General features: G+C 35.2%; 1 protein-coding gene across 27 annotated transcripts in view; it reads right to left on the bottom strand.

Moving 5' to 3' along the window:
* Nucleotides 1–24,990, bottom strand: part of ANK2 (ankyrin 2) — a 739,617-nt gene that overhangs the window by 130,903 nt on the left and 583,724 nt on the right. For 25 of the 27 annotated variants that reach the window (XM_037830495.1, XM_037830497.1, XM_037830494.1 and 22 more), the window contains 5 exons: nucleotides 13,977–14,075; nucleotides 9,898–10,083; nucleotides 9,417–9,440; nucleotides 6,323–6,421; nucleotides 4,920–5,018 (listed from right to left, as the gene is read on the bottom strand). In XM_037830495.1, coding sequence (XP_037686423.1) covers nucleotides 4,920–5,018; nucleotides 6,323–6,421; nucleotides 9,417–9,440; nucleotides 9,898–10,083; nucleotides 13,977–14,075 — 507 coding nt within the window. The remainder of the gene's footprint in view (nucleotides 1–4,919; nucleotides 5,019–6,322; nucleotides 6,422–9,416; nucleotides 9,441–9,897; nucleotides 10,084–13,976; nucleotides 14,076–24,990) is intronic. The other 2 variants (XM_037830516.1, XM_037830512.1) reach the window with 1 other exon arrangement.

Genomic DNA, 24,990 nt, shown 5'->3' with positions numbered 1-24,990 from the left:
TATTCTTTGAATAATTATGTTGAAACCTCCAAAATACTCTGGACACATTCAGAATAACAATAGGATCATTTTTGGAAAATACTTAAAAAAAACTCATAAGAACATCAAGGAACAATAATGATTAAACTACATCTAAATCTGACATTTACTGATGCACTTTACCTGTCTTTTTCAAAGACATGTGAATTATGATATTGAATTCAAGTTTCCCCAAATTCTAAATCTGAGTAGATTTTAAATATTTTCTACAAAGTCCAGTATCAAGTTATTGCCAGGAACACTCTAGACAAGGTTTTTGTGTTCGCGGACCATCTCATGTAATTGTTTAAGATTGTGTTTGAAGATGATGTTCCCCTCCCCCCACCCCCTCCAGACTTCCCTTCCCTATGTTCTTTATTTTCTCACTAGTATCTGTTCCAATCAAACTATGGTGTGGTTAATTTTTAAAAGGGAAGATCAGTCAACATCACAGGGGTACCTACCATTTATCTAGTTGGTTACCTACAGCCTTGGCTTCTTGCAACTATTTCTTTTCCTATTTTCCCTTCCACCCTGTCTGTTTAGTTCATTTTTTGAGCAGTATATCCTGAAGTCTGTGTTTGACTGTAGGTATACTAATTGCTAAGGTGAAGTTTCATAACTTCGCTGAAATTCATTTTTCTCTTTGATAGTTTCTCCAATGAAGACCTTCATATTTTCTCATCAAGAAAATAAGAGAGATTCAGAGGTTGTTAAGAAGATGAAATAAGATATTTGTAGAGCACTTAGCAGGGTGCCTGGAACATCATCTACATACAGTAATTGGCAGTCATTATTATTATTCCTTAAAATTGGTGCATCTAATACCAAGTTGCAAGGGTTGATTCTTTTTTCCTGAGGTGTTATCCTTTGCTCATCATCCTTTAATGTTTTTTGTATACTTTTATTGCTTGCACTGAAATATGTATTTCAATATTTTAACCATAATCCTTATATGGGGTGTCTCCCTATGAAAATTATAAACAAGTTTAAAAATAAAAAAGAATAATGCCCTTAATAAAGCCTGAAAGAAGAAGAATATCATTTTAACTAGCTAAGAGATTCATGTTTTAACACTAATATAAGGTTTTTCAGATACCAACAAATCAGGGCTCTGGTGAAATTGTCTCAATTTCACAGTAGATCCTAGTCAATGAGGAGAATGCCAGTGAGATGCAAAACATCTCAATATGTGTCACAATGGTGGAGAAAGTGGGGAATAAATTGTAGATACGACTTTTTAAAAATTATCCCAAAGCCTGTATATATCTTGCTTTTCTCTAGCTAATGGAAATCTTATTAGTGCAGAAAATAATAGGAAGATCAAGGGAAAATTCTTGACATAGTATACTAAGTACAAAATGGTTGTGACTAATTTGATTGCTGGGGAAATTTGAGACCTCTATGACAAGAAATGAAAAAATAATACTTATCTTTTTAAAATTCTGTATATAGATGCTCTATTGTATTATCTAAAGAGTTAGCCAAAAATAAATAGATAATTTTCCTATTTTCCTATTTTTAAATACATTTTGTAAAGCACAAAAGAAAACAAATTCCTTTGGTAGCAATTAAATATTATAGTTCCAGAATTAGTCTCCCAATTCCAAGCCATGGCCTCCCAGTTAATTTTGCCTTTGGTGAGAGGGCTATAGCTCTTTTACTATATCCAGAAGTGAAGGAATCTAACAATGCTTTTAAAATCCTACTTCTTAGAATGAAGCAGTGTTTTAGCTATAGGGAAAGAAAGCTCAGTGTCATTTTTCAATATTTTACCTAATCCTGGGCTGTGCTAGAGCCTGCTTGTATGTGATAGTGAGAACCAATTTGCGCACAACTCTTCCCAATTCTGCAGTCAATGATACGTTCACAGCTTGAAACTGGACTTGGAGGAAGTATTTATATCACAAAAACTGGCAATGGCAAAGTTACAAATCAGAGCTTTTTTTTTTCTGATAGCTGATTATTATTAAACATTTATCAGCACACTACTGACACATCCCTGAGTGCTGCTGACTTGCATCTCTGTGAGTCCAGGGCGTAGCACTCAATAACAGTCTGTTTAAAGAATGAATTTTTGAATGAAAGAACAGGATGTTCACACAATGTACACAATTTGAATTTTTTGTTTTCTTTTACAATTCCCTACACTAAATTCAATTTATTTGTGTATCTGAAGGCTACACTAGATGAACTGTGGCCCAAATAGTTCCTTCAAAGATGAAGAAAACAAGGTTTACATTTTATTGGTAACTTGCTCAAGGACAATTAGCTAAAGACAGAAGTAGCATAAAAATCTATTTCTGTCTTAGTACTGTTTTCATGAAAATACTTTGCCTTTTTTGGCATTAGACTTTTTAATTGTATATGCAAATGTATGAGGGCCATGCAAATTAAGGAAATAAGCAAATACTGCAATGATTCATAAGAATAAAATTTACAGCTTTAATAATGAATGAATACTCCAAAAAGACATTAATAAAAAGCATTGTGCACCCTTAAAACACAAACCAAAGATAAAATTCTTTTGCATTTACAAAGTGCTGCCTTTCCATTGGTACTCTCAATTAGAAAGTCTCAAAAGAAACAAAGGTAAGCATAAAGGAAGAGATTATGTTAGTAAGTCTCAAAGGAGGAAGTGCAGACACTCTTTCCTTTAGCTATAAAGCACAAGTAGGCAGAGCATGCAGCATTGTGCATAATTGCTCTGAAATCTGCATACTCACATGACAGTAAAGGAAAAGGCATACCAACAAAACAAAGGGGAGAAGCCATATAAAACTTTGATGCAGAGACACTGGACACAACAAATCTTGACAGGCAAAGCAACTACCCCAGATGATGATGTGACATAGCCACTCTGGACCAAATGCCTTAGAGAAATGAGATTAAGAAAGCAGTGTATCCTAAAGTCACTAAAAATCAGAATTTATAATCTCAGACTGCTATAGATTTTAGATGCTCAGAGATAATAAGTTTTTTAAATGAAAGCATCTGCTAGCCTCACGATTTCCAGGGGAATTAGACTTGATCTTTATTCTTTGGACTATGAGAATATAAAGTCCCAGAAAAAAAGAGAAGAAAAAATACTCTAAGGGGTATATTTTCTCTACTATCGTCCACAGAATTTTTACAGCTCATATGTCAAAATCTGCACATTACAGGAATGTTTGAAGTTTTGTTGAAATCTATGACTAACCAGATCTGCACCAGACAACTGATAATGAAACACAAGTTATACATTTAAAGCAAATACCTGCACATAATTTCAGTAACATTAGCTAAATTTATGAGTAACTAAGTAATGTACTCTCCCTAGTTTTTAAAAAAGATAAATAATAATAGCTAAAGTTTAATTTTTAAGCAGCAACTTTTGAGGCAGGTGCTATTATTAGCCTGAGTTCAGAAAAGGTAAGCAGGCTGACAATATTATATGGCTAGTAAGTGGTAGAAGTAGGATTTGAAATCAGGCAGTCTGGCTTCAGTCTGCACTTTTAACAGTTGTCCTCAGTGCTTATATTATTATTTATTTATTGAGAGCAAATAAAACTTCACGAGAATATTTTACTAACAAGTTTGAAATGAATGATAGGCTCCTCCCTTTACCAAGATGACATGAGTAAAGGTGCAACATAATAACTGTGCATCTTTTTTCATAAGAATAATAGCAGGTGGAACTGCTCTGGTCAATATAGCATAACTGTAACCAAGAGGTTAGGATTTAAGGACTGATGATGATTACTGAATCATTATATAGATATTCCTTTTTACCTTCTGGTATATTAGAGTAGACAGGGAAATACCTGAAACCTGAACTGCTGCCTTGATCTCTGACAATGATTGTATAGCTTTTATCTTATGCCCTTGTGATTGTAAAACCTTGTGACTAACCTTCACTTTTACCTATTTATCCAGTTTTTCGACTTTAAAGTCTTATGATCACTGAAGACAGTCCCTAATGTTTATTAATGAAGGGTCTTGGGTCAGCCAAGAACTAACCCACCTCAAGTCCAAAGTTATCTTGATAACTGAAGCTGGATCTAACCAAATTGGGTCTGCGTGACATGTGCAGTAGCCTAGACTTTAATCTACAAGTCACCTATAGCCAATTATAATACTAAAAATCACTCCCATCATCATATTAAGGCCGACATTTTCTTGCAAACATTCTGTGACTAAGCATGTAATCAATCTGTGCATACTCAATAATTAGATCACCTCTAATCACATCATCTGGGGCCATTGTACTCATTATCCTAAAACCTGCCTACCTTTTGATGCTATAAAACTATCAGAATTACTGCAGTTCGTGGAGACAGATTTTGGACCAATAGGCCATCTGTTCTCCTGCTTCCTGCCTAGCAATAAACTCTTTCTCTCTGAAACCCTGGTGTCTCAGGAATTGGTCATTTGAATGCATCGGGCAAAAGCATCCACCACTTTGGTCCGGTAATAGAACCACTTAAAATGACTAGGGAATGGAATAGTTAGAAATACAAATTTTTCAACATGTATCCAAATATTTTTTATAAAAACTACACTCTCATAACTTAATGCAGGCTAATGATTTTGGGTTCTTGATATCTATAACTATTACAGCCCAAGTCAGAGATGTGTAAGTCTGATCTTTGAGCTTTATTACCAGAAAATCAATAAGCAAAGTCTTAACCAACTATCTCATAGAGGGGCTAGCATTTTGTTTCTCCAGGCACTAATGAACAAACTTTAATTTCATTTTATGATATTAAATCCTTAAATATTGTATGAGATTGAAATCAAATTAGAAAAAGCCATTTCCTTGAAAATGCATTGCCTACTTTTACAAACTGGTTGTAAGGTGACTGCTAAGAAGATACACAGAAATAATAATGGTAGGAAATTGAAAGAACAGAGACACTCACCCTAGTTTTGGCATCGATCTGACCACCACGATCCAGTAAGAGCTTCACCATGTTTGTGTTTCCCCTTTTGGAAGCCACATGCAGAGGAGTGATTCCATTCTACACCATGGAAAGACCAAACAAGAGCATGTTGGGTACCACAAGGCATGATGGTGATGACTGCTAAAGGGCACAGGGAAAGTTCTGACCTATGTGGCAATTTGATCCAAGGTTTCTACCATTTCAATGTGTTTCATTTTTAAGGAACAAGGAAGCACACAAACCACAAAACACCACAGTTAGAGGATGAAAATGGAATGAAACTGCATAGCTAAGTTAGTCAATATCTACAATATATGCATTGAATATACACAATACAGTGAAGACACAAAGGGAGCACTTATGCATAATTGAAACAAAAATCAGATCCTGGCTAGGGCAGAGCTCTAGTCCAAACATCCATGCACTTAAAGTTTCTGGGATCTCAAAGTTTCCTTTGCTTAAAAAAATACAAATATACATCCATACCCATTGGAAAAATGATTCTTTAAAACATCTTCTGAATAATTGAGTAAGAAAAACAACTTGAAAATAAAGCAACATAGCTTCAGTGTGCATGACTTCTAAGGACAAACCCACCATACCTACCATTTATATTTATTGACTGTATTGGCTATCATCCATCATAATCATGGCAAGCATAAGTACTTGATTTTTATGTATGTCACAATTTTTAAAATATTCAAACATTGCATTAACTGGTTCACCATATATACTTAGTTTTATAATTCTTAACATGTAATTGAACTCTTTCCAATAAAAGCATACCATTAAATATATAACTCAACGTGATGTCTTTTTATATATTTTGGAAAGACTTCATATAAGCAAATTCTTGATTTAAAAAAAAAAAAATTCCCTGTCAGTTTGTGTATCCTACAATCATTGTAAGACATAATACTTGTAGATTTTGTCCTTAACATTCTAACAGTTTACTTATTGTCTTGAAACTGCTCATTCAAAAATTCTAGTTCATCCAAGTGGCTATTTTATAATGAAAGCATAATTATACATAAATGAATAAGATGACAGAATATTAGGGTTTTTTTTTTCAGGATTCATGTAAATTACAGCTCTGGCATGATCTTTAAATATAACTACTCGTAGTAAAGTCAGAATTAATATCCTCCTTAACTACTGCAAATGATTTCTGTACATGTGAATTTACAGTATTCTTATTTTTCACTTGTTGGGGTTGTGATGACATCCTGCGATCTAAAAAAAAAAATAGGAAATCTAATATCTCTAGCACAAACATAGGTAAAGAAAAAGAAACAAAACCTTTAAAAAGCCGATTGTGTTCATTTTCACTCCAGTAAAATACCCATTTACTGCTATTTTAAATGAACTATTTTATTCCATACCCTGGCTGTGAAGTCCACAGCAGCTCCCCGGTTTAGAAGAAGGGTTGCCACGTTGACGTTTCCATAGTGTGCAGCTATGTGCAAAGGGGTAAAACCACTCTATGGAATGCAAATAAAAGGACAGTCAGTAAAGTATTTTGACTGTGTGTGTTGCAGTCACCGCATCAGTGAAGAAAATCATGTATTTTGTATTACTCCTATGCCCAACATATGAGTAATATAATTCAAATAATAAATGCTTTAATAAAACTCTTTAAGTATTAGCACAATAAGGTGGTAAATAAATATATATTAAAACATCTACATTTCTTGGCAACATTATTTCTAATTACCTTAACTGCTTATGAGATTTGTTGTTTATACAAAACCATATATCTTGAGTTGATTCAGCATACTGGAGAAAAATAGAATATGATTTAAAAACCTAAGGTTTCAGCCAAAGGATTAACATATTATGAATAAAAAAATGTTTTCTTTGGAGGAAGTGCCAAAACCAGGTTTATTTAAAAACAACAACATTGATTATATCTTTGGAGCTATGACAATTGTGAAAATTCTTAGAAGGGATGTACAACTCATTCCATATCATTTACAGCCATGATATTTTTACCTTCTTCCACAAACCTATTTTTCAGTTAGATTATATCTTTATAATAAAAAAAAGAAGTTAAAAATAAATAAAAATTATACAGTACACTTGGTATCAATATGAACATAAAAAAAAAGAAAAGGTCAACTGAATCCAATTGTGAACGTATGGAGTTAAATCAAATTTTTTCAATAAAATAAAATGGATTGAAACAACCCAGTTAAATCAATTATATGAGCATTAAAGAACTGTTTGCTCTCAGGATGTTTAAGAAATGAGTGAAAATCTAACGTGGAAGAGAAGTCTGTTTCCTTTCTTTTCTTTTTCTTTCTAAATGAAAATTTTGCCATCTTTACAAGAGAAGCATATTAACTCTTTTCTCATTAAAGTATACAAAAATGCACTATCTGATTATTTTCCTTGCCCTCCAAAATTTTCATTCCTTAATAATTAAGATGATGAGGAAGAGTAGTTCTCATTAATAGTGACTATTACTTGGCTATCAAATTATGCAGTTTTGAGGTTATTTTGTACTATTCTTTTTTACTTGAAATGAACTTTGATGTGTACAAGTATTGTTTTTAAGAAATAACTTCTAAATCACAACCATTATTTTTCTACTTAATTGAAACATAAGCTTTGGTGATTTTTTTAAAAATTCCCTAAATAAGCATTTAGATATGTTGGGCAATTGAAATTCCTCTGTGATATCAGAAAAACTAGTTGCAAATAATTTCTGACTCTATAGAAGCAATGCCACGAAATAACAAGAGTAGCTATCAAACTAAATTTCATAAATGTGATTAAGATATTTTTATTGTATCTTAATGACGCCAAACATGCATGTGAAAATGAAGGGGAAAATCAGTTTACAACTTGGCTTTTATTTTATAAAATGTCAAAATTTTATATTTTAGGAAATAATTGACTGATTTTTTTTTTCATTTTTATCTTGATATTTCCTGTCACACAGACATATCTTGAATGTGTGTCTATTATTCAAGTCACAATTTAATTTTAGAAAAACAAATCGCCTGCCAGTGAATCATTTTCAAATTATTCAAATGTAATAATTTTTTTCCCATTTGCAAAAATAAACTAATTTATTATCTGACACAGCCTCAATGACATTTAATGATGACGCCTCAGGCTGAGAATCTTGAATCAGCACTGGGATGGTGGTATAAGACCCCTCCCAAGGAACTTTTCCTCAATTTATAGGGAGGTGGGAGGCAGAGTCAACCTTTTATAAGCTTCCTCTCTTTGTTACTCTATTGTCCTTAAAGAAATATATATATATAAAACACAGTAATAATCAGCCCAACCTGCCTCTTTCAACACAATGTTTACAGCCAATATTGCTTTCAAGAATGCATCTTAAACAATCACCAAAAACACCTTGAGAAATTAGTACCTTAATAAAGGCATTAAATTCAGTAATTAAGACATCAACTTGTATGTTCTGATCTTGAACAATTTCACCAACCAGATTGGCCATTTTTTTTTTTTTTTTTTAAGTTTCTGTCCTACATTCCATGTAAGGATATGGAACAGAAGAAATGATAGTAATAATTCAAATATTTTCAGATCTCAATAGGTAAATTTTTTAATAAATAAGATAATCATTTTAGAAATAAATTACTCTCAACACATACTAATGCTCAAACTCTGTAGGCACGCAACTAAGTGACCAAATGAGATGTCTAAAGAGTCCTCCCAGCAAAACCAAAATCAACCTACATAAATAGTCATTTGCCTCTAAATACAGGTTAATTTTTATAATATTTTCAACAATGTTTATATTAGTGCCTCTGTGTAGCAATGGCTAAGGAGAGACTACTAAACATACACACACACACACACACACACACACACACCATGATGAAAAGCTTCTGAACTTAATGTTCTTGTTGGTTGCTGTAGTTTATTTTGGTATGTGGAAAATAGATGATTTCGTGACAAGTATTTTAAGACTTAGCAAATTAAAAGCAAATGCTTTGCTCATGAAATATTCAATATGATTATTTATTATATACGATATGGTAAAGAAAAAATGCATTCAGAAAAAAAAACAGACAACTGCTATGAGATAAAAGGATAAAACAGAGTAAAAGAGGAACCTCTCTAATTTTCCCTTCACTAAACTCTAACGTGAGAATTCTCATTAAGAAAATGAGATCCCTCTCCTTATTGGCAAAATATTAATGGTAAATAAACTGTCAATGGTGTCCTTCTTACTAAAAATGTATATTAACCAAGAGTTTCATATCAAACTCTACGCTGCTTAACTACTTAAATAGTTTCATTGAGTAAATCACACTTCAAATATGTTACTTTTAATGTTTTTTTAGTTACAATTTCCCTTAATGATGAGAAAGACTTCCAAATTTTAATTTCCAAATAATGGAACTTCCAACCATTAGTATGAATTAGTGAGCATTTACTCTAATTGGACAAAATAAATAAATAAACAATATATATCTTGGCATAACCACAATACTGTACCTCAGTTGTCCTATTCACCATCATCTGAAGCAGTGTTGTGTGGGAAAAAGAGGGAAGACACAATGCAAAATTACACAATGCAAAATTAAGGAAACAGTCAAGCTGCTTGCTGTAATTGGTTATACAGTTCCAACATGACAAAATGCATTCTACTGCAAAAATACGCCCCATACCACTATGCAATACAATTTTATCTTTCTGATTCTGTTTCTATTATATAAGACTATAGAGGGAATAAATACTCAGATTTCTAAAAAGTTGAACCTCCTCTTTTAAAGAAAATTATCTTGCATTTAATATTTTTTTTCTGGTATTGTACCAATAGACATGCCCCTTCTTTCTGAAATACCTCTGAAAATAATTCTCTCTTTTCATGGCCAGAAGTGATTTTGCATTATCACCATGGCCTACTTCTTTATCATCCCCCAGGAGGAATCTGGCAGCCGAAGAGCTCCTTTCCACAACAGTGTTCAGCTTTTACCTTGGACTGTACGTCAGCATTGTGATCATTCTGAAGGAGGAGTGCGGCAGATTTGGTGTCATCTTTCCTAGCTGCAATATGCAGGGCGGGCAGCCTCACTTTCCCCTTGGTGTCATTCTCCAAGAGGATGGCCACTGCCTGGTTGTGTCCTTGCTGGAGTGCCACAGCGAGGGGAGTGAAACCATCCTGGTAAAACCAAAGCAGAAAAAAAAATTTTCCATTAACGTTTGGATGCTTGGGATTCAACTCCAAGCAACACTTCCCCTAATTTTTAAAGTAATGAGTAAGACTGACAAGCAAAAGGATTAAATGTTACTGCCAAAGATTAAGTGTCTAGTAATTTGCCATACTATGGATGAGTTGAATCAGATCATTTTCCTAATTTGTGTTCAATGCATTTTGAAAAACTTCTCCATTCTTAACAAATCATACTACATTTATGATGTGCTCAATAAATGTATGTTTACAGTGGTGAAATAAAAAGGAGAACCAACCCTAAGCAATCCCTGCTAATGTAAAGTAAAAAAAATGGGAAAGGTACAAAAAATGGAGACAAGTCTAGCTGGGAATCAAAGATATGGTAACCCAGACAGCGATAAACTATGCACATTGCTAAATGTATCTGTTTCGGTTAGGGAAAATGGTAATTGTGGATGGAAAGGTCTATTAGCAATTTAATTTTTCAAGTTTGGTACATAATATGATTTAAAACTCAGGAAATTAGGTTAATTCACTAATTTTGTACTTATTAACTTAATTATATATTTTTCAGACTATTTAGGCATAAAAGTACATGTGTTAGATAATGCAAGAAAGTCAAATTTTCAATTCTAAACTTAAAAGAGAGACAGGTAAAACAACATTATTGCACAGATCATGCAAATTTAGAAGCTTCTCAGTGGTAGATGTATAACCTCCGTAAAAAAAAAAAAAAACTGGAAAGCCATGTTTTCTCTTCAGAAACATATATTCAATTTCTGGAAACGTGACACATAAATAGAAAAAAGTATATATTCTAGGCCCTATTTATATACAATCCTCCCTTAACCCACAAATGTTTGAACAAATCTCAGTGTCAGAAGTTTTTATTTATATGGAGAAGAGATGAGAGCAATAAGATGCTACATTTAAAGATTGCATTCCGGAAACAACAGCCATTTACCGAAATCTTAACTACTCAATTTATTTTCAATATTAAAATTTTAAAATGTAAACTATGGACTTCTGAGAGAAAATCCCTTTCCTTACGCATGTAGCACCATGTATGCACTACTAAAGTAAGAACTAGAACTTTAAACAAACACATTATTTAACAGAATGGAAGAGGAAAGCCTGTAATGTCCTAAGAAGAAAAATAGTAGCCTAAATTTAGAACTTCGTTTGGCACAAGTTAGAGACTCTGGGAAGGAGGAAAGCACAGACTCATTATCATATACATATTTAATTTTATTACTCCTTTAAACCTTGAATAGTTTATACTAAAAGAGTGTGGACTTCATTTTTCCTTAGAGATAAGGAATTTGCTTACATGACACAACCTCATTAAAATGCTTTTAGCCTTCCATTTTAGGAACCCTCAGGAAAAAAGGAAGAGAGTAGGGAATTATAAAAATGGTACTAGAGGATCAGAGAAATCCTTTCAGAGAATATAACTTTGGATCCAACCATGTAGATTTCATTCAAATCTGTATGCATGGGAAGAAGCTAAATATTTGAAATGATTTTGTTCAAGTACTTCAACTGTATCTCCATGAAAAAGAAAACTAGTATTAAGATTCAGTAGTAAAATTTTCATCATTTATTCATCAGTGTTAATTGCTATAATTATATGGGATTTCAAAACTGTAAGTATTTCTTTTCAAACATGAGTTTCATTGCCTTATTGAATGATCTCATAATCATCTGACTTTTTCAAGTGGTCATGATGTCTGCCTTGATTAGTAATTACATTTTGCAAATTAGAGCCACAACAGGTTCATAGGAAGTGTTTTCCTTAGTAATATTCATACATGTGTGCATGAAATTGTATAATATACTTAGAGATACAACATAAAATATCAAATAGCAATCAAACATAAATGCCTGTAAAGAGATTATATTTTTACAGAATGAAAGACTGAAAGGAAACATATGAAGTTTGCCCATCTGTGGGTTTCTTGGCAACCACAGGGCTGGGAGTGGGGGTTTAATTAACTAAATTTAGACATAAATAATCAGGATAAATTATTTAAATGATTGAAAAAGAAAGCAGGTACATGTGTCTAAGTCAGGATTCAATGCTCATATGATTCATTTGCAAAAGCCACATATCTGCATGGAAATCAGAAGGGGTTTTAAATTTCTGAGGAATCACAATGTAACATGACCTCTACTGATGAAGCGCACATAAAGGGGTATTTCTGGAACCAGAGCAAAATGCAACAGGGATCTTGGCCCATCCAAGGAGCCGGGAGACAGCTGAGAATGCCAGGAAGATGAGTTTCTCTAAAACATATGCTAGAAACACTGAACCTATTTGGTGACTACAAGAGCTCTGTAGTGAAAGGTTTTCTTCTGTTAATGATGCTGCCTTCAAGGAAATAAAATGAAACAAACACAGATTTCCTTTATTTAGTACATTTCTCAGAGGTCCTGATGAAGAGATATGGTCTCATATTGTCACCCAAGCTTTTCTTGAAGATATTCATGTGCTACCCGATGACAGAATTAGTGTCTCAGAAAAAAAAAAAAAAGGTCCCAAATCATAAATGCCACACTGTAACCATATGGCAGGAGTGTAATATTCGTTTGTATTGGATAGAGAACTTGGAATCATTTCATACTGGGCAGTTGGGGTAGAGAGTAAGTTTTGTCTTCTAGTCATAAACAGGAAACATGATCTCATTCACAGTGCTTTCTTTGGAATTTTTTTTTTTTAATAATGAGAATAGCTATCAGAATGTTATTGTTATTGGCTTCTTAATATGTTTCTCCCCAAGGCACTAGAAAGGAGCTTAATATATTTTAATGATCTCTACCCCCTCCCCAACCCCTCAACACCCACCCCCCCGCCCTGCTTAAATGCAGGGTAGAGTTCATGTTTATTTCACCTAAAGACTTAATTTTCCAGAAAGAAAGCCATATTAGACATAAAATGTATCAGTATAGTATAGTCTGGATGACAAGCATTTACCAGTCATCTTTCACTTCAGGCCAGGAATTTTAAAATTTTATTGGTGGAGTCACAGAATATGAAATTAGAAAACCAAAGTCTGCATGCTCTGGTTGAGGGGGGCAGGAGCATCACATCTCCACAGAGCTCTCTTCTCCTCCTCTCACAAATCACCCTCCTGCAGCCTTCCAGTGACCCCTGAGGCATCTTCTCCAAGCTCTTGGGCTTTGGAGAATCACTTCAAAATCACTGTTCTAGACATCTAGACAATCATTGAACTTGCTCCTTAATCTGCCTAAGCAGATATAAAAAGGCAACACCTCGTTCTGCTGTTTGGTGGACATGCTCAGAAAAGAGAAAGTGATGAGCTGAGCCCTGCCCACTCCAACCCCTTCTTACCGCTGAATGTCTGAGCTATTTGAAACAGGACTGATTCTGAGCATTCTATTCAGTTGTTCCCACAATCACAGCCACAACAACCACATGTCATAATCTGGTTATATTTCAGAAAATATGGACAACTTTTTTAGTGACATATCCCTCATGAAATGGTACTGACATATATTTCTGAGCATTAAAAATTGTTCCTTAAAGAAACTGTCTTGGATTCTAAGAAGAATAAAATATTGATGAAAAGAGATGGGTAGAATTTACTTTTTATTTAATTTTAGAATAGTATGAAACTCCCCAAAATTAGTGTATGCCAAATTAATAGAAGCATGATTTCACGTAAGAATAAACTGACATGACTCCAGAATGAAGACATAAGCCTGTGTCATTCATCCACAGCCACTGTTGTAGGTTACAACAGTAACAAGAAAAATTCTAGCATGTTTTTGATAAGGTAAGGAGCATCCTTTGTGGCTGAATAGAAAGAATATGGTCTTTAAGATCAAAGAACTCAAGCCTTTGTGGCTGACAGCCTTACCTCGGTAGCAGTGCTCTGATTAGCTCCGTTTTCCAGCAAATATTTTACAACATCAGTGTGGTTCTCTTGGGCAGCCATATATAAGGGAGTGAAGCCATTCTGAGAACAAACAATTAAAAATACATCTTTAATCATTTGTAATGTTAAAACCAGAGAAGAACACAAGAGAGAGATAGTGACAGCATATGAAGTAAACTTTTGAAATAGTGGAACTATGTAACGCACCTTCATGCTGAAGAAATCAGACATGTATTTACAATTAAAATACTAGAAAATTGAAGCGAACTAATTCCCACATACGATTCCTAAAGGAGTGAGGAAAAAAAGATAGGGAAGAACTAGATCTCCCCTTTCCTGCCTTCATCTCAGTATCAAAGGTTCACATTTCTCATCACCTAGCACTGCGCTAAAACTAAAGCTATTTAGTATTTGAATGCTTATATAATTCTATAATATATAGAACTATCTCTATACATATATATCTATAAAATATACATATAATATCTATAAAACACACATATAATATTTATGAAATATATACATATCTTCTATAATTAACAATTCATAATTTAAAGACTGCCATTATCTTGAATATACAAAGTTTAATTAGCAACCTCAGAGGTATAAATTATTGCTTATGCCAGAACAGGCTGGGAAATATTGAAAATCTAATTAAAAATACAAAAATCAGTATTTCAGTGTTCTGATTTAGGTAGTGTGGTTTATATGGAACATCTTTACCTTATTTTTTTAAAAGTCGTTCTCAAATTCTATCATTTGTTAATTCGTTTATTCAATTACTTACTAAAATCCAGCCACTGATAGAAGCTGGGGATGTACTGATAAATCAAACAGACACATCTGCCCTCATGGAACCATACTATGGTAATATTATAACATTATTATGTAGTCATAGATAAAAATTCACTGAAATGATTTTAAAACAAAGCTTAAATTGGCAAATTTTCTTTTCATTAGATCTCTTGGAATATGTAATACCTTATTAGGGGGAAAAGAGAAAAAGAAAAATTGTGAAATAATTTATAAACTCTCTGGAAACCTAATAATTTCCTCAAAATCATATCACAGTCTTGAATATCAATGTTTTCCTTAAAATCTCCACGTACTCATGAGAAGAAGTAAAAACAGAGATAAGAGTTCAACAACTTCTAAAAAACACTAATGGGGAGAAATAATTTCTTTGGAATACTTTATTAAATGAAAATTGTTCTGTATATATTGCATAGATATGGAAACATCACTTACAATGACCATGATCTAGCAAAATATAAATAGAGTATACCAGTAAAACAAGTAATTTTAAATTTGGTATAAAAAAAAACTGAAAGCATCAAATGAAAGCTGCAAACGAAGGGGGAAATTTTAAAACTAAAATAGAAATATTAGAAAAGGAATCCATGAGCAATATTGTAGGATTCAGGAATACTGTGCTGGCTATGATAGCATATTTTTAAAACATAGCAAACAGGTGAAATCTTGTGTATTTTAAGAACACTGAAGAGGTGGCGGAAGGATGGAATTAGAGATTCAAGGGAAAGGAAAGCCAGTGGGGATGATTAAAAACAATGTGTGGGTGTGGAATGGGGCTGTTTCATGACAAACAGAAGGCAGGGATGCAGTAAGAAAGAACTCTTAATCAAGTAAGACAATCTGCTAACATGCTTTCTTCCAAAGGAATCTTGTAGATGGATCAAGAGAAAGGGAAATAGACAGTGGTTGCTAGATCAGCAGGGGGTAGGAGTTGTGCCCCTGCTTAAAAGAGGCCCCTGCCCTGGCTCCTGAGCTTCACACGGACCTCCTCTAGCAGGGAATCCAGACGGTCATGCCTGATCCCACACCTTCCCTGCTTCCAGACCACGCACGAGGTACTCAGCTACCTAGACTCTCTGCCTATGCAGCCCCCAGTGTGCAGCCTGTGCTTGCTCAAACTTTTTCCTTGGGTTCATCCTCCCAAGGGTCTGTTGTACCCACTCCCTGTGGTAGGCTGAATAATGGACCCCAAATATGCTCATATCCTAATCATTTGAACCGGTTTTATGGCGAAAAGAGACTTCACAGATGTGATTAAATTAAATATCTCGAGTTGGAGAGATTATCCTGGATAATTATAATTGTACAGGTCCTTACAAGAGTGAGGCAGCAGGTCAGAGAGGAAAGAAGATGCCATACAGCTATCTTTGAAAATGGAAGAAGGGGCTATAGGCCAAGGAATGTAGCTCTAGAAGCTGGAAAAGGCAAGGAAATTCTCCTCTATTGCCTACAGAAGCCCTACTGACACCTTGGTTTTAACCCTGTAAAACTCATTTCAGACTTCTGACCTCCAGAACTGTAAAACAATACATTTGTGTTGTTTAAGCCACTATTATGTTAACTTTTCACAACAGCAAGAGGAAACTAATGGACATCCCTAGACTTGTTTGCTAGGGAGGGTGGAAGTAGAACAGTGCTTGGATGTACAGGTTGGGGTGTCCTTTTACTCATGATGCCACTGAGGATGGAATCAGGGATGGGAAGAGAAGAGGGGCTAGCTGTCGGCCAGGGTCCCAGGGTCGACACTCCTCTGCCACAGTCCTGCATGGAATTCCAAGGATTCTGAGAAGTCTAAACTTGGACATTTCATATTGTTAAAAGGGAATATTTGTCAAGGCAGGAAAACAGGAGATATTTACTAGTTAGCTTGATATACAACTTTTTAATTTTGAAAAAATATATTATAAATAGGCCCCTTTTGCTCTCTTGCCCTGAGACCTGCAAGTATTGGAGGTGGACTAGAGTGATAGAGAAAGGAAAGGGAAAAAATAAAGGCTGACAATTTATAGTTTATAAGGGGGATAAGGACAGTGATAGACCAACATTCAGGATCTTGGCAACAGTGTAGCATGAATACCATTTGTGTGCCATGTACCACTACCCGTAGTGGAGGTGGGGAGGCAAACATTAAGAACTATACAAAATCAAATTGATTTATTGAGTTTCTGCTATATCTATATGCTATCCATTGTAAGAGATGCTTTGAATATATCATCTCAAATAATATATTAGGATGATCATAAGTCCTGGTTTGCCTGGGACAGTCTCCTGGAGTAATAGCATCCCACTTTGGGGAATAAATTGAATATTCTAATACTTACAACAGTGCCACAATATTGGTATTAGTATCCCTATTCGAGCTGAGGCAGCCGAAGTACAAACAGTGCACTGGGAGTGACAGATACCAATTCATGAACAGCCTGTTCTCCATTGAAAGGAGTTGGGACTTTATCCTGCAGATCAGTGGTTCTCAGCCTGGCTGTGTGACAGACTCTCTGGTGGAAACTTCTAAGAATATATACATAGGCACCACTCTACCTCAACTAAATTGGAGTCACCATGTGTGAAGTCCAAGCACGTGCATTTTTTAAAAGCTCGATTTTTTTAAATTGCCTTAAAAACTTAGCTATAGGCGATGCAGAATAATCGAATGGTTTTAGGCTGGGAGCAATATGATCACATTTGCATTTCAGAAAGCTCACTCAATTGAGTATGGATTGCTTGGTTTGGAGGTGGTAGGAGACAAGAATGGAAATAGGGGATTAATCAGCTTTTGCAATAATTGCAATAATGTACATAAAAGATGAAGGAAGTATGAGCCAAGACAACAACTTGGCTAGGAGAGGGAGGAAGCTATTTACTGTTAAAAGTGTGTAAAGGAGAGAAGGCCATAAAGATTTACTAAAGGTCGTAAAGATGTGGGAAATTATCCTTTCTTTACTTTTAATGTTATTTAGCAAGAGACAGTCCGTCAGAGAACATGAATCATGCCTCTGGGTAATCCGGACAGGGCACAGCAACACTTTAACACCACCGTAAATTTTATAGGGAAGCATTTACCTTCACACAGAAACAGGTTAACAACACAGGATTACTGTCCTCTGTGTATACACATCCAGGTGCTTTACGATACTGTCTGTTTTTCTAAAATGGTCTGGTTGTGTGCAGATATGAAGTATATATATTTTCTCCTTGTTGATATCCTCTTACAGTAGTTTTGTGTGACCCATAGTTGCTTTTACCAGTTATTAAATATTTTGAACATTACCCATGTCAATAAAAAATACATTAACTACTTGCCATTCATTTACACTATTTCAAAAAAATATGTTTGGTGACTTCTCGGTTTGGTGCTAGGCATTGTGATGAAAGGCAAGGTCCCTGTTTGTAAGGAACTCACAGTCCCCAGAAGCCCAGACAGACAAGTAAGCAAACTACAGTATTACATTCCAGTGAACACATTTATCCATTTTTTCTCTAAGTTATGCGATGTATATCAAGAAAACACAGAACAAAGACACAGAACTCAAGTGGATAAGGTCATTATATCAGAAGGAAGTGATGTTTGAACCGAGCCTTGCAAACATTGCAGTTAGGCATAGAAGCGGGAGAGGCATTTTAAAGAGGAAATACCACGAGACAAGAAAACAGAGAACATATGGAGTTTAGAGAATAATTCAATGAGACTAAGGAAAACACTTGGAAGAAATGGGATTAGGGGAGAGGATGCTGAGATAGGCAGAGGTCAGTCCCTGTATGCCATGTTAAGGAGTCTAAATTTTATTCTGTAGGTTTTCAGGAAGGGGGAGGTCATTGAAGGATTTTATGCAAATAAGTGGCATGCCCATATTTGCATTTTAAAGAGATAACTTTGCCAACAATGGGGAGGATGAATTGGAAAAGAGCCAGACCACAGTCTAGGAAAATGGAGAAAAGGATTTTGTAATAATCCTCATGAAAATTGAGGATTAGAAATATTAATATGATTTTGATAGTTTAATATATAAATTAGTATTCATGTTTTATATTCTACTTCATGCTCTCAAAGACTGGAAACAGTTTCAGTCTGTATGACTTATTAATCACTGATAATATTTCTTACATTTATTAAATAGTTATAGCACTCTTTTTCAAAATCCAAAACTTATGCTGTATTTTAGAGAATTCATGTACTTATGATATTACAAAACTTTTTCCTACTTACATTAGTAATTTAACTATGTACTAGTAATCAGGTTTTTGCCATTGGCGATAACTTCTTTTGGCAATTGGATCATCTGAGCAAATCAAATGAATATGAACTATTATATCTACCTGTCAAATGAGAAATTGTTGAAGCTTCAGGGAACATTTTAAAGCAAATGAATCTATTAATATTTGTATGTCATTTCAAAGAAACTACAGAGACAAATAATGTCATTATGCAAAGTAATGAATAGTTTAAGCATCAGTGTCTTGGACATGGACCAAAACCCTAAAAGCCATCATAACTGCTAATTTTTAAGAATTCTTTAACTTTCCATCTCTAATTATGCCAGCACATATAAACTTATTCTTTCATTATACAAATGACAATTCATCAATTGGATGACCTGAAATGACAGATCATATGAAATTATTTTTATATGAATATAAGAGTTAATGTCACCATCCAATTAGAAAGGAATGGTAAGGGACTTTCCCTGGGACCCACAAATGCATCCTGTGCTCAGGACCAGGTGTGTCAGCCTCACGGGACGGAACACAATCCCCTAGCAGATTAAGGAGGCTGCTGGTACATTTCTTCCCCTATTTTCTCAGGCATATGTAAGTATTCAGGAGACTGTCTGACTCTGGTAGACATGTTTCATGACACCCAGCTCACGCCCTGGTGGTATATTTGTCCCTGGCTTGGGGGCAGTGGGGTTCCTCCACAATGATGCACGAAACAAGAGAGGGAAGCTGCAGATTGAGACTCACTGGCTATGGGGATCTGACACTGCTAGTGAAGCTGGCCTTGCCTATCTCTTCTCTAGGGGAGTAAAATGTCTTTCCATCAGAGCATGTGCTTTTGCTGGAGACCCTGATACCTGTATTGGAGTAGGTTGACATCTCTTTAGGTGTCTCTCCATCTGACCAACAAAGGGTCTTTGTTCTTTTTTTCCTTTAGCACAAACTTTATGCTAAAAATATTCACCCAGAACATTTTTAACAGAATGTTTTACTTTCTGTTATATTAGAGTAGACAAAGGGAAATAACTGAAATCTCTGAACTGTAATCCAGCTGCCTTGATCTCTGATAATGATTGTATAGCCTTTATCTTGTGTCCTTATTATTGTAAAAACCTTGTGACTGACCTTCATTTGTACCCATTTTATCCAAGTTTTTGACATTAGAGTCACAATCACTAAAGACAGCCTTTAATGTTTACTAATGAAGGGTCTTGGGTCAGCCTAGAACTAACCCACCTCATGTCCAAAGTTATCTTGACAACCGAAGCTGGATCTAACCAAAATGGGCCCACCTGACATGTGAAGTAGTTTAACCTATAAGTCACCTATACCTCATTATAATACTAAAAATCACGCCCATCGTCATATTAAGGCCATCATTTTCTTACATACATTCTGTGACAAAGCATGTAATCAATCTGCGCATGCTCAATAATTAGATCATCTCTAATCTCGCCATCTCAAGCCATTGTGCTCATTATCCTAAAACCTGCCCATCTTTTGTTACTATAAAACTATCAGAATTACTGCAGTTTGGGGAGACAGATTTTTGGGCCCATAGGCCATCTGCTCTTCTGCTCTGCACCTAGCAGTAAACTCTTTCTCTCCTTGAAACCCTGGTGTCTCAGGAATTGGTCATCTGAGCTCACTGGGCAAAGAATCCACACCTTGGTTCAGTAACAATGGCAGATCTAGAGAAAAAGAAATACACTTTGTTGACCTTTCTCCTTCTTGTTCTGTTTTCCTTGTCTTTCAGGAGAATAGTGTTTGTAGAGGAAGCTCGGGCATATTCATTGCAGGTATATATTTCACTTGGAGAATTCTGGTCCCCAAGAGAATGGTAAGTGAAATTGCTGAATATGGATAAAAGCCAATGCAAGAATGCATCTTGAAAAGAAGTCTTACAGGTCTTAAAAAAAAAAAAAAAAATCAAAGTGGTCTTAGCCAGACTGATAACTTTGAAAACTGCAATTAATATATAACATGTTACCACAAGTTAAACATTTACAATAGGTAATTGCATAGATCATGCATAAGCCAAATCACATTCTCAAAACATATCCCAGGAGTGGAAACTGGTTATGGAAAGTTCAAATGGTATATACATTAATTCTTTGTAAACAATGCATTGCTATTTTATTTGTTCTTACTTTCAGTCCAATACTGCTAAGCTTATCAAGTATATTTCAGTAATTGATAAACACTGCCTTATTTTTCTAGTGAAAATATTATAGCTGAAAGGAAACTGAGGACATTTAAACCCAGAAATAGAGTGGCCCAAATTCCTCCAGCCAAGAGGTTAAGCGGCAAATAGGAAGTGAGTGGAGACAGCAGATGCAGTGATGCCTGGGAACTCTTAACCCCATGCCTCTCAACTTCCAGGCTTCAGCACAAGTATCACTGAGAAGCCTTATGCAGTGCACAAAACAGTGCTTAGCAAATAGTTGGTGTTCAAAAATTATTTGTTCAATGGGTGCATGAATAAAGTAAAGTAGAATCCAACTCCCTTTTATGCCTGTGGTGTTATTAAAATATATCTGCAAATTCTTTGGCACTCCTTCCTTCAAAAGATGAATCCTAATTTCCCTCTCTTTGAAAATGAGCCAAGTTAGTAACTCACTTTTAATGAACAGAGTATGGTGGAATTGATGGCCTGTGACTTCCAGGTCAGGTTTTAAAAGTCAGTGCTCTTTTGCCTTGCTTTTTATTGGATCTCCTGCTCTGGAGGAAATGCAAAGCCATGTCTTGACGGCACTCAAGCAACCTGTGAAGGGGCCCATGTATGAAGGAACTGAGATCTCCTACCAACAAGTACCACCTTGCCAACCACGGGAAAAGCCACCTTGGGAAGGAATCCCCCATCCCAAGACACAGCGTCCTACATGATCTGGCTATGGCCTACCTCTCCAACCACATCTCTTGCCACTCTTAGCCTATACTGCTTCTTTTCTCTTGAGACAAAGGGACTCATATCCTAAACAGTTACTTTCAAATCTTTTAGTCTTATAACTGTCTTCAATGCTATCTAACCCAGAAACCCCCCAAATAAGAAATTAAGCAAGGCTGCTCTATTTGAAGTTGGCTGAGTTATAACATTTCAGCAATGTCTTCCCCATCCCCAAACTAACAAGATGGTGGTTTACAAACTGTTGTGTTCCAAGCAGGTGTATGACAGGTCTTCTCATAGAATGATGACTTTTAAGAGCTATCACCACTTGAAAGCAGTATGACAAAGCAGGTGTGGTCATGTGTTATCCTTCTTTAAGTATTTTCCAATTGGAAAATTTAGGTCTTGGCATTAATAAGAAGGAATGGGTGGGGTAGGTTATGCATATTTTTGCCCTGATGAAGCAATCTACAACCTGAGAATTTGAAAACTACAATGCTAAATCTTCATAATATCCTAATTCTATTGGACATTTGCCAATTTTCTAAGTACATTATATGTAATCTCCTTATCTACTGGAAGATACAGCCAAAAAAACTTACACAACCAATTCCCACAGTAGAAAATGGGAGTAATGCTTACATATAGCTCTGGGTTTGAACTTAGTAAAAGTAGAATTTTCTTTTTCAAGCATTCTGCCTTTTGCAGGCAGGTAAGTCCCAAGATTTGGCCTTTCTCACAGAGCAAAATTCTTCAGCTTTAGCCATGACATGCTAAGAGACTTCCCACATGGGTTAATACTAGCTGGGAATTACTACTCTAGCTGCCATCGCAGATACTATGTATTGTCTTCTTCCTTTGAATTAAGAGATATTAAGCATCCCCAAATTATCAACCAGCTTTAAGGTCAGGATGATTCAAATTATTTCCCTAAATATATCATGAATGCACAGCTGCAAAGGATGTAAAAAACCAGTGGGTACTAATTGCAGTAACAAAAAAGAAAAAAAAAGGAAAAGAAAAAAGAGACTATTTTGTGTGTTCTAGGGGTGTACTTAGGACTAAAGAACAAAAGATAAGATTATATACTTGCTTAGTTAAGAAGGCATTTTATTAATTAAAATCCCATACAGATTTTCTCAGATAATCTGAATTTGACAATTCTTTACCAGGGTTAGGATATTTTGCATTATTTTAACCATCTTCCTCTCTCTGAAGGTCCTCTTTAAAAGAGTATGGTTAACTATCAAATGACATTAAAATGATTAATATTCTAAATGTTCCTAGGGGAGTTAAACTTTATTGTGTATTTACTATGCCATCTTATTTCATCCCCATAACTACTCTTTTATGAACGAAACTGTGGCTATTGTCATTCATCCAAGGACACACCCAAGAGTGGCAGGGTCAGCATCTGAATCCCTAAAGAGCCCCAAACTCATGTTGCTTCTACTTGCCTCACCTTTGCCCCTTGACCAGGATCAGTGTGCTTCGGAGAAAAACCACATTTTTATTTAGTAGTTTCTCCTAAACCATTCATTAGAGATAATCAGGGAAGTTCAGCCAGGCAGCATTATGTATTTTCAAGACCTACTTGATGAGGGCGGTCCAAGTGTACTTCTAGGGTTGAGAATTCTTCCAGTTTTATTTCTATTGGGTAAGAAATTTCCAGTGGGTGGTGACAATGAGGCGAAAGAAGGCTACACACTTCATATATGTTATTCAACCCAATGGTCCATCAAAATAAGTAATATTATCCCTATTTGACCCAAGGAAATTAACATTCACAAGGATTAAGAAGTATGTGTAAAGTTTCACACTACTTAAAACTTGGAGCTTGGATTTGAACCCTCTTCATGCTTTTTCTATTACATTATTCTGCATGTGTGTTAGCAGCAAATTTGATAGACTCTAGTCAATCATATCTGGGTATTGCTAACAATCAGAAACACCACTGAAATTACTGTATTCCATTGGACTCCCTCAGGCCCTTGTGGGTAAATTACCAAGAAAACATTCAGAGTATTCACACATTTCAAGTTACTCACTCAAGTGCATCCTGTATATCAATCCAAATTAATTTTCCTAAAAAACAGTTTTCAGAAAGCTACTTTTCTACACTATCATTTTACTAACCATGATTGGAGATCTGTTTCCACAGAAACTTGACTGAAGAGCAAGACTTTTTATATCCTAGTCTCATCCTACCCAGTAAGGCATATTAAGAACAACCATTTAATTCATATTCTTAGGTTGCTCCAGACCAGTTTGTCTCACCTATAGATCTATACTCATCATGCTCAATTCCATCTCCTAACGTTGCTGCTACTCATCTTTCCATTTGGAAAGCCTTCCCTTTCATTTCCCCCCCTGCAGACTTTCTCTACCTTTCAATGTCTGCCTTGACTCACTACCTGAGTCTAGCCAATTCTGACCTTTTTCTCTAATAAAGTCTGCTCCATATGATTTAGTTCTGAATCAATATAGTCTTCTGCTGCTTGCCTTTATTTCTTGTGTGTTCATCTTGACTTTGCATGTAGCCTGGACACTTCTTAAAAACATCTTTCTATTTGACTCTTCTTTGGACCCCTCCACAACAATCAGCACTGTGCTTAGTATACAGTAAGCAACCAATAAGGAGCTGCTGATTTTCTTCAGTTCTTGACAATTACAGATAATTTAGATTTGTGCTTTTCTCTTTTATCCAAATTTAAACTTTAAATTTAACAGGTGACTTACCACACCTCATTCTACAAAGGACTTGAGGTGGCTGGTGCTGCTTTATTGACCCTCACATAAGTCTATCATGCTGAAAACATCTATCTCCATGTTTAAATTTACAAAAACACATAACCAATTAAAGCAGCTGATAAGCTATGACTGGATATATTGTCTATGTCCTTGGATTTGAAAACAAATGAAATTTTAAAAATGGAGAAATGAATTTCTAAAATGGAGTACACAAGATATGTATTGATAACTAGCCAGAATTCTTCCTCTTTCTTGAAAGTACCCTGGTATTTCATTAGGATATCTATGCTTTCCCACAAAGTTCTTATAATTCCAAAGAAGTAGAACTCATCA

This window comes from Choloepus didactylus, chromosome 3 (assembly GCF_015220235.1).
Source record: "Choloepus didactylus isolate mChoDid1 chromosome 3, mChoDid1.pri, whole genome shotgun sequence".
NCBI lineage: Eukaryota > Metazoa > Chordata > Mammalia > Pilosa > Megalonychidae > Choloepus > Choloepus didactylus.
This window is presented reverse-complemented; position numbering and strand designations above follow the sequence as displayed.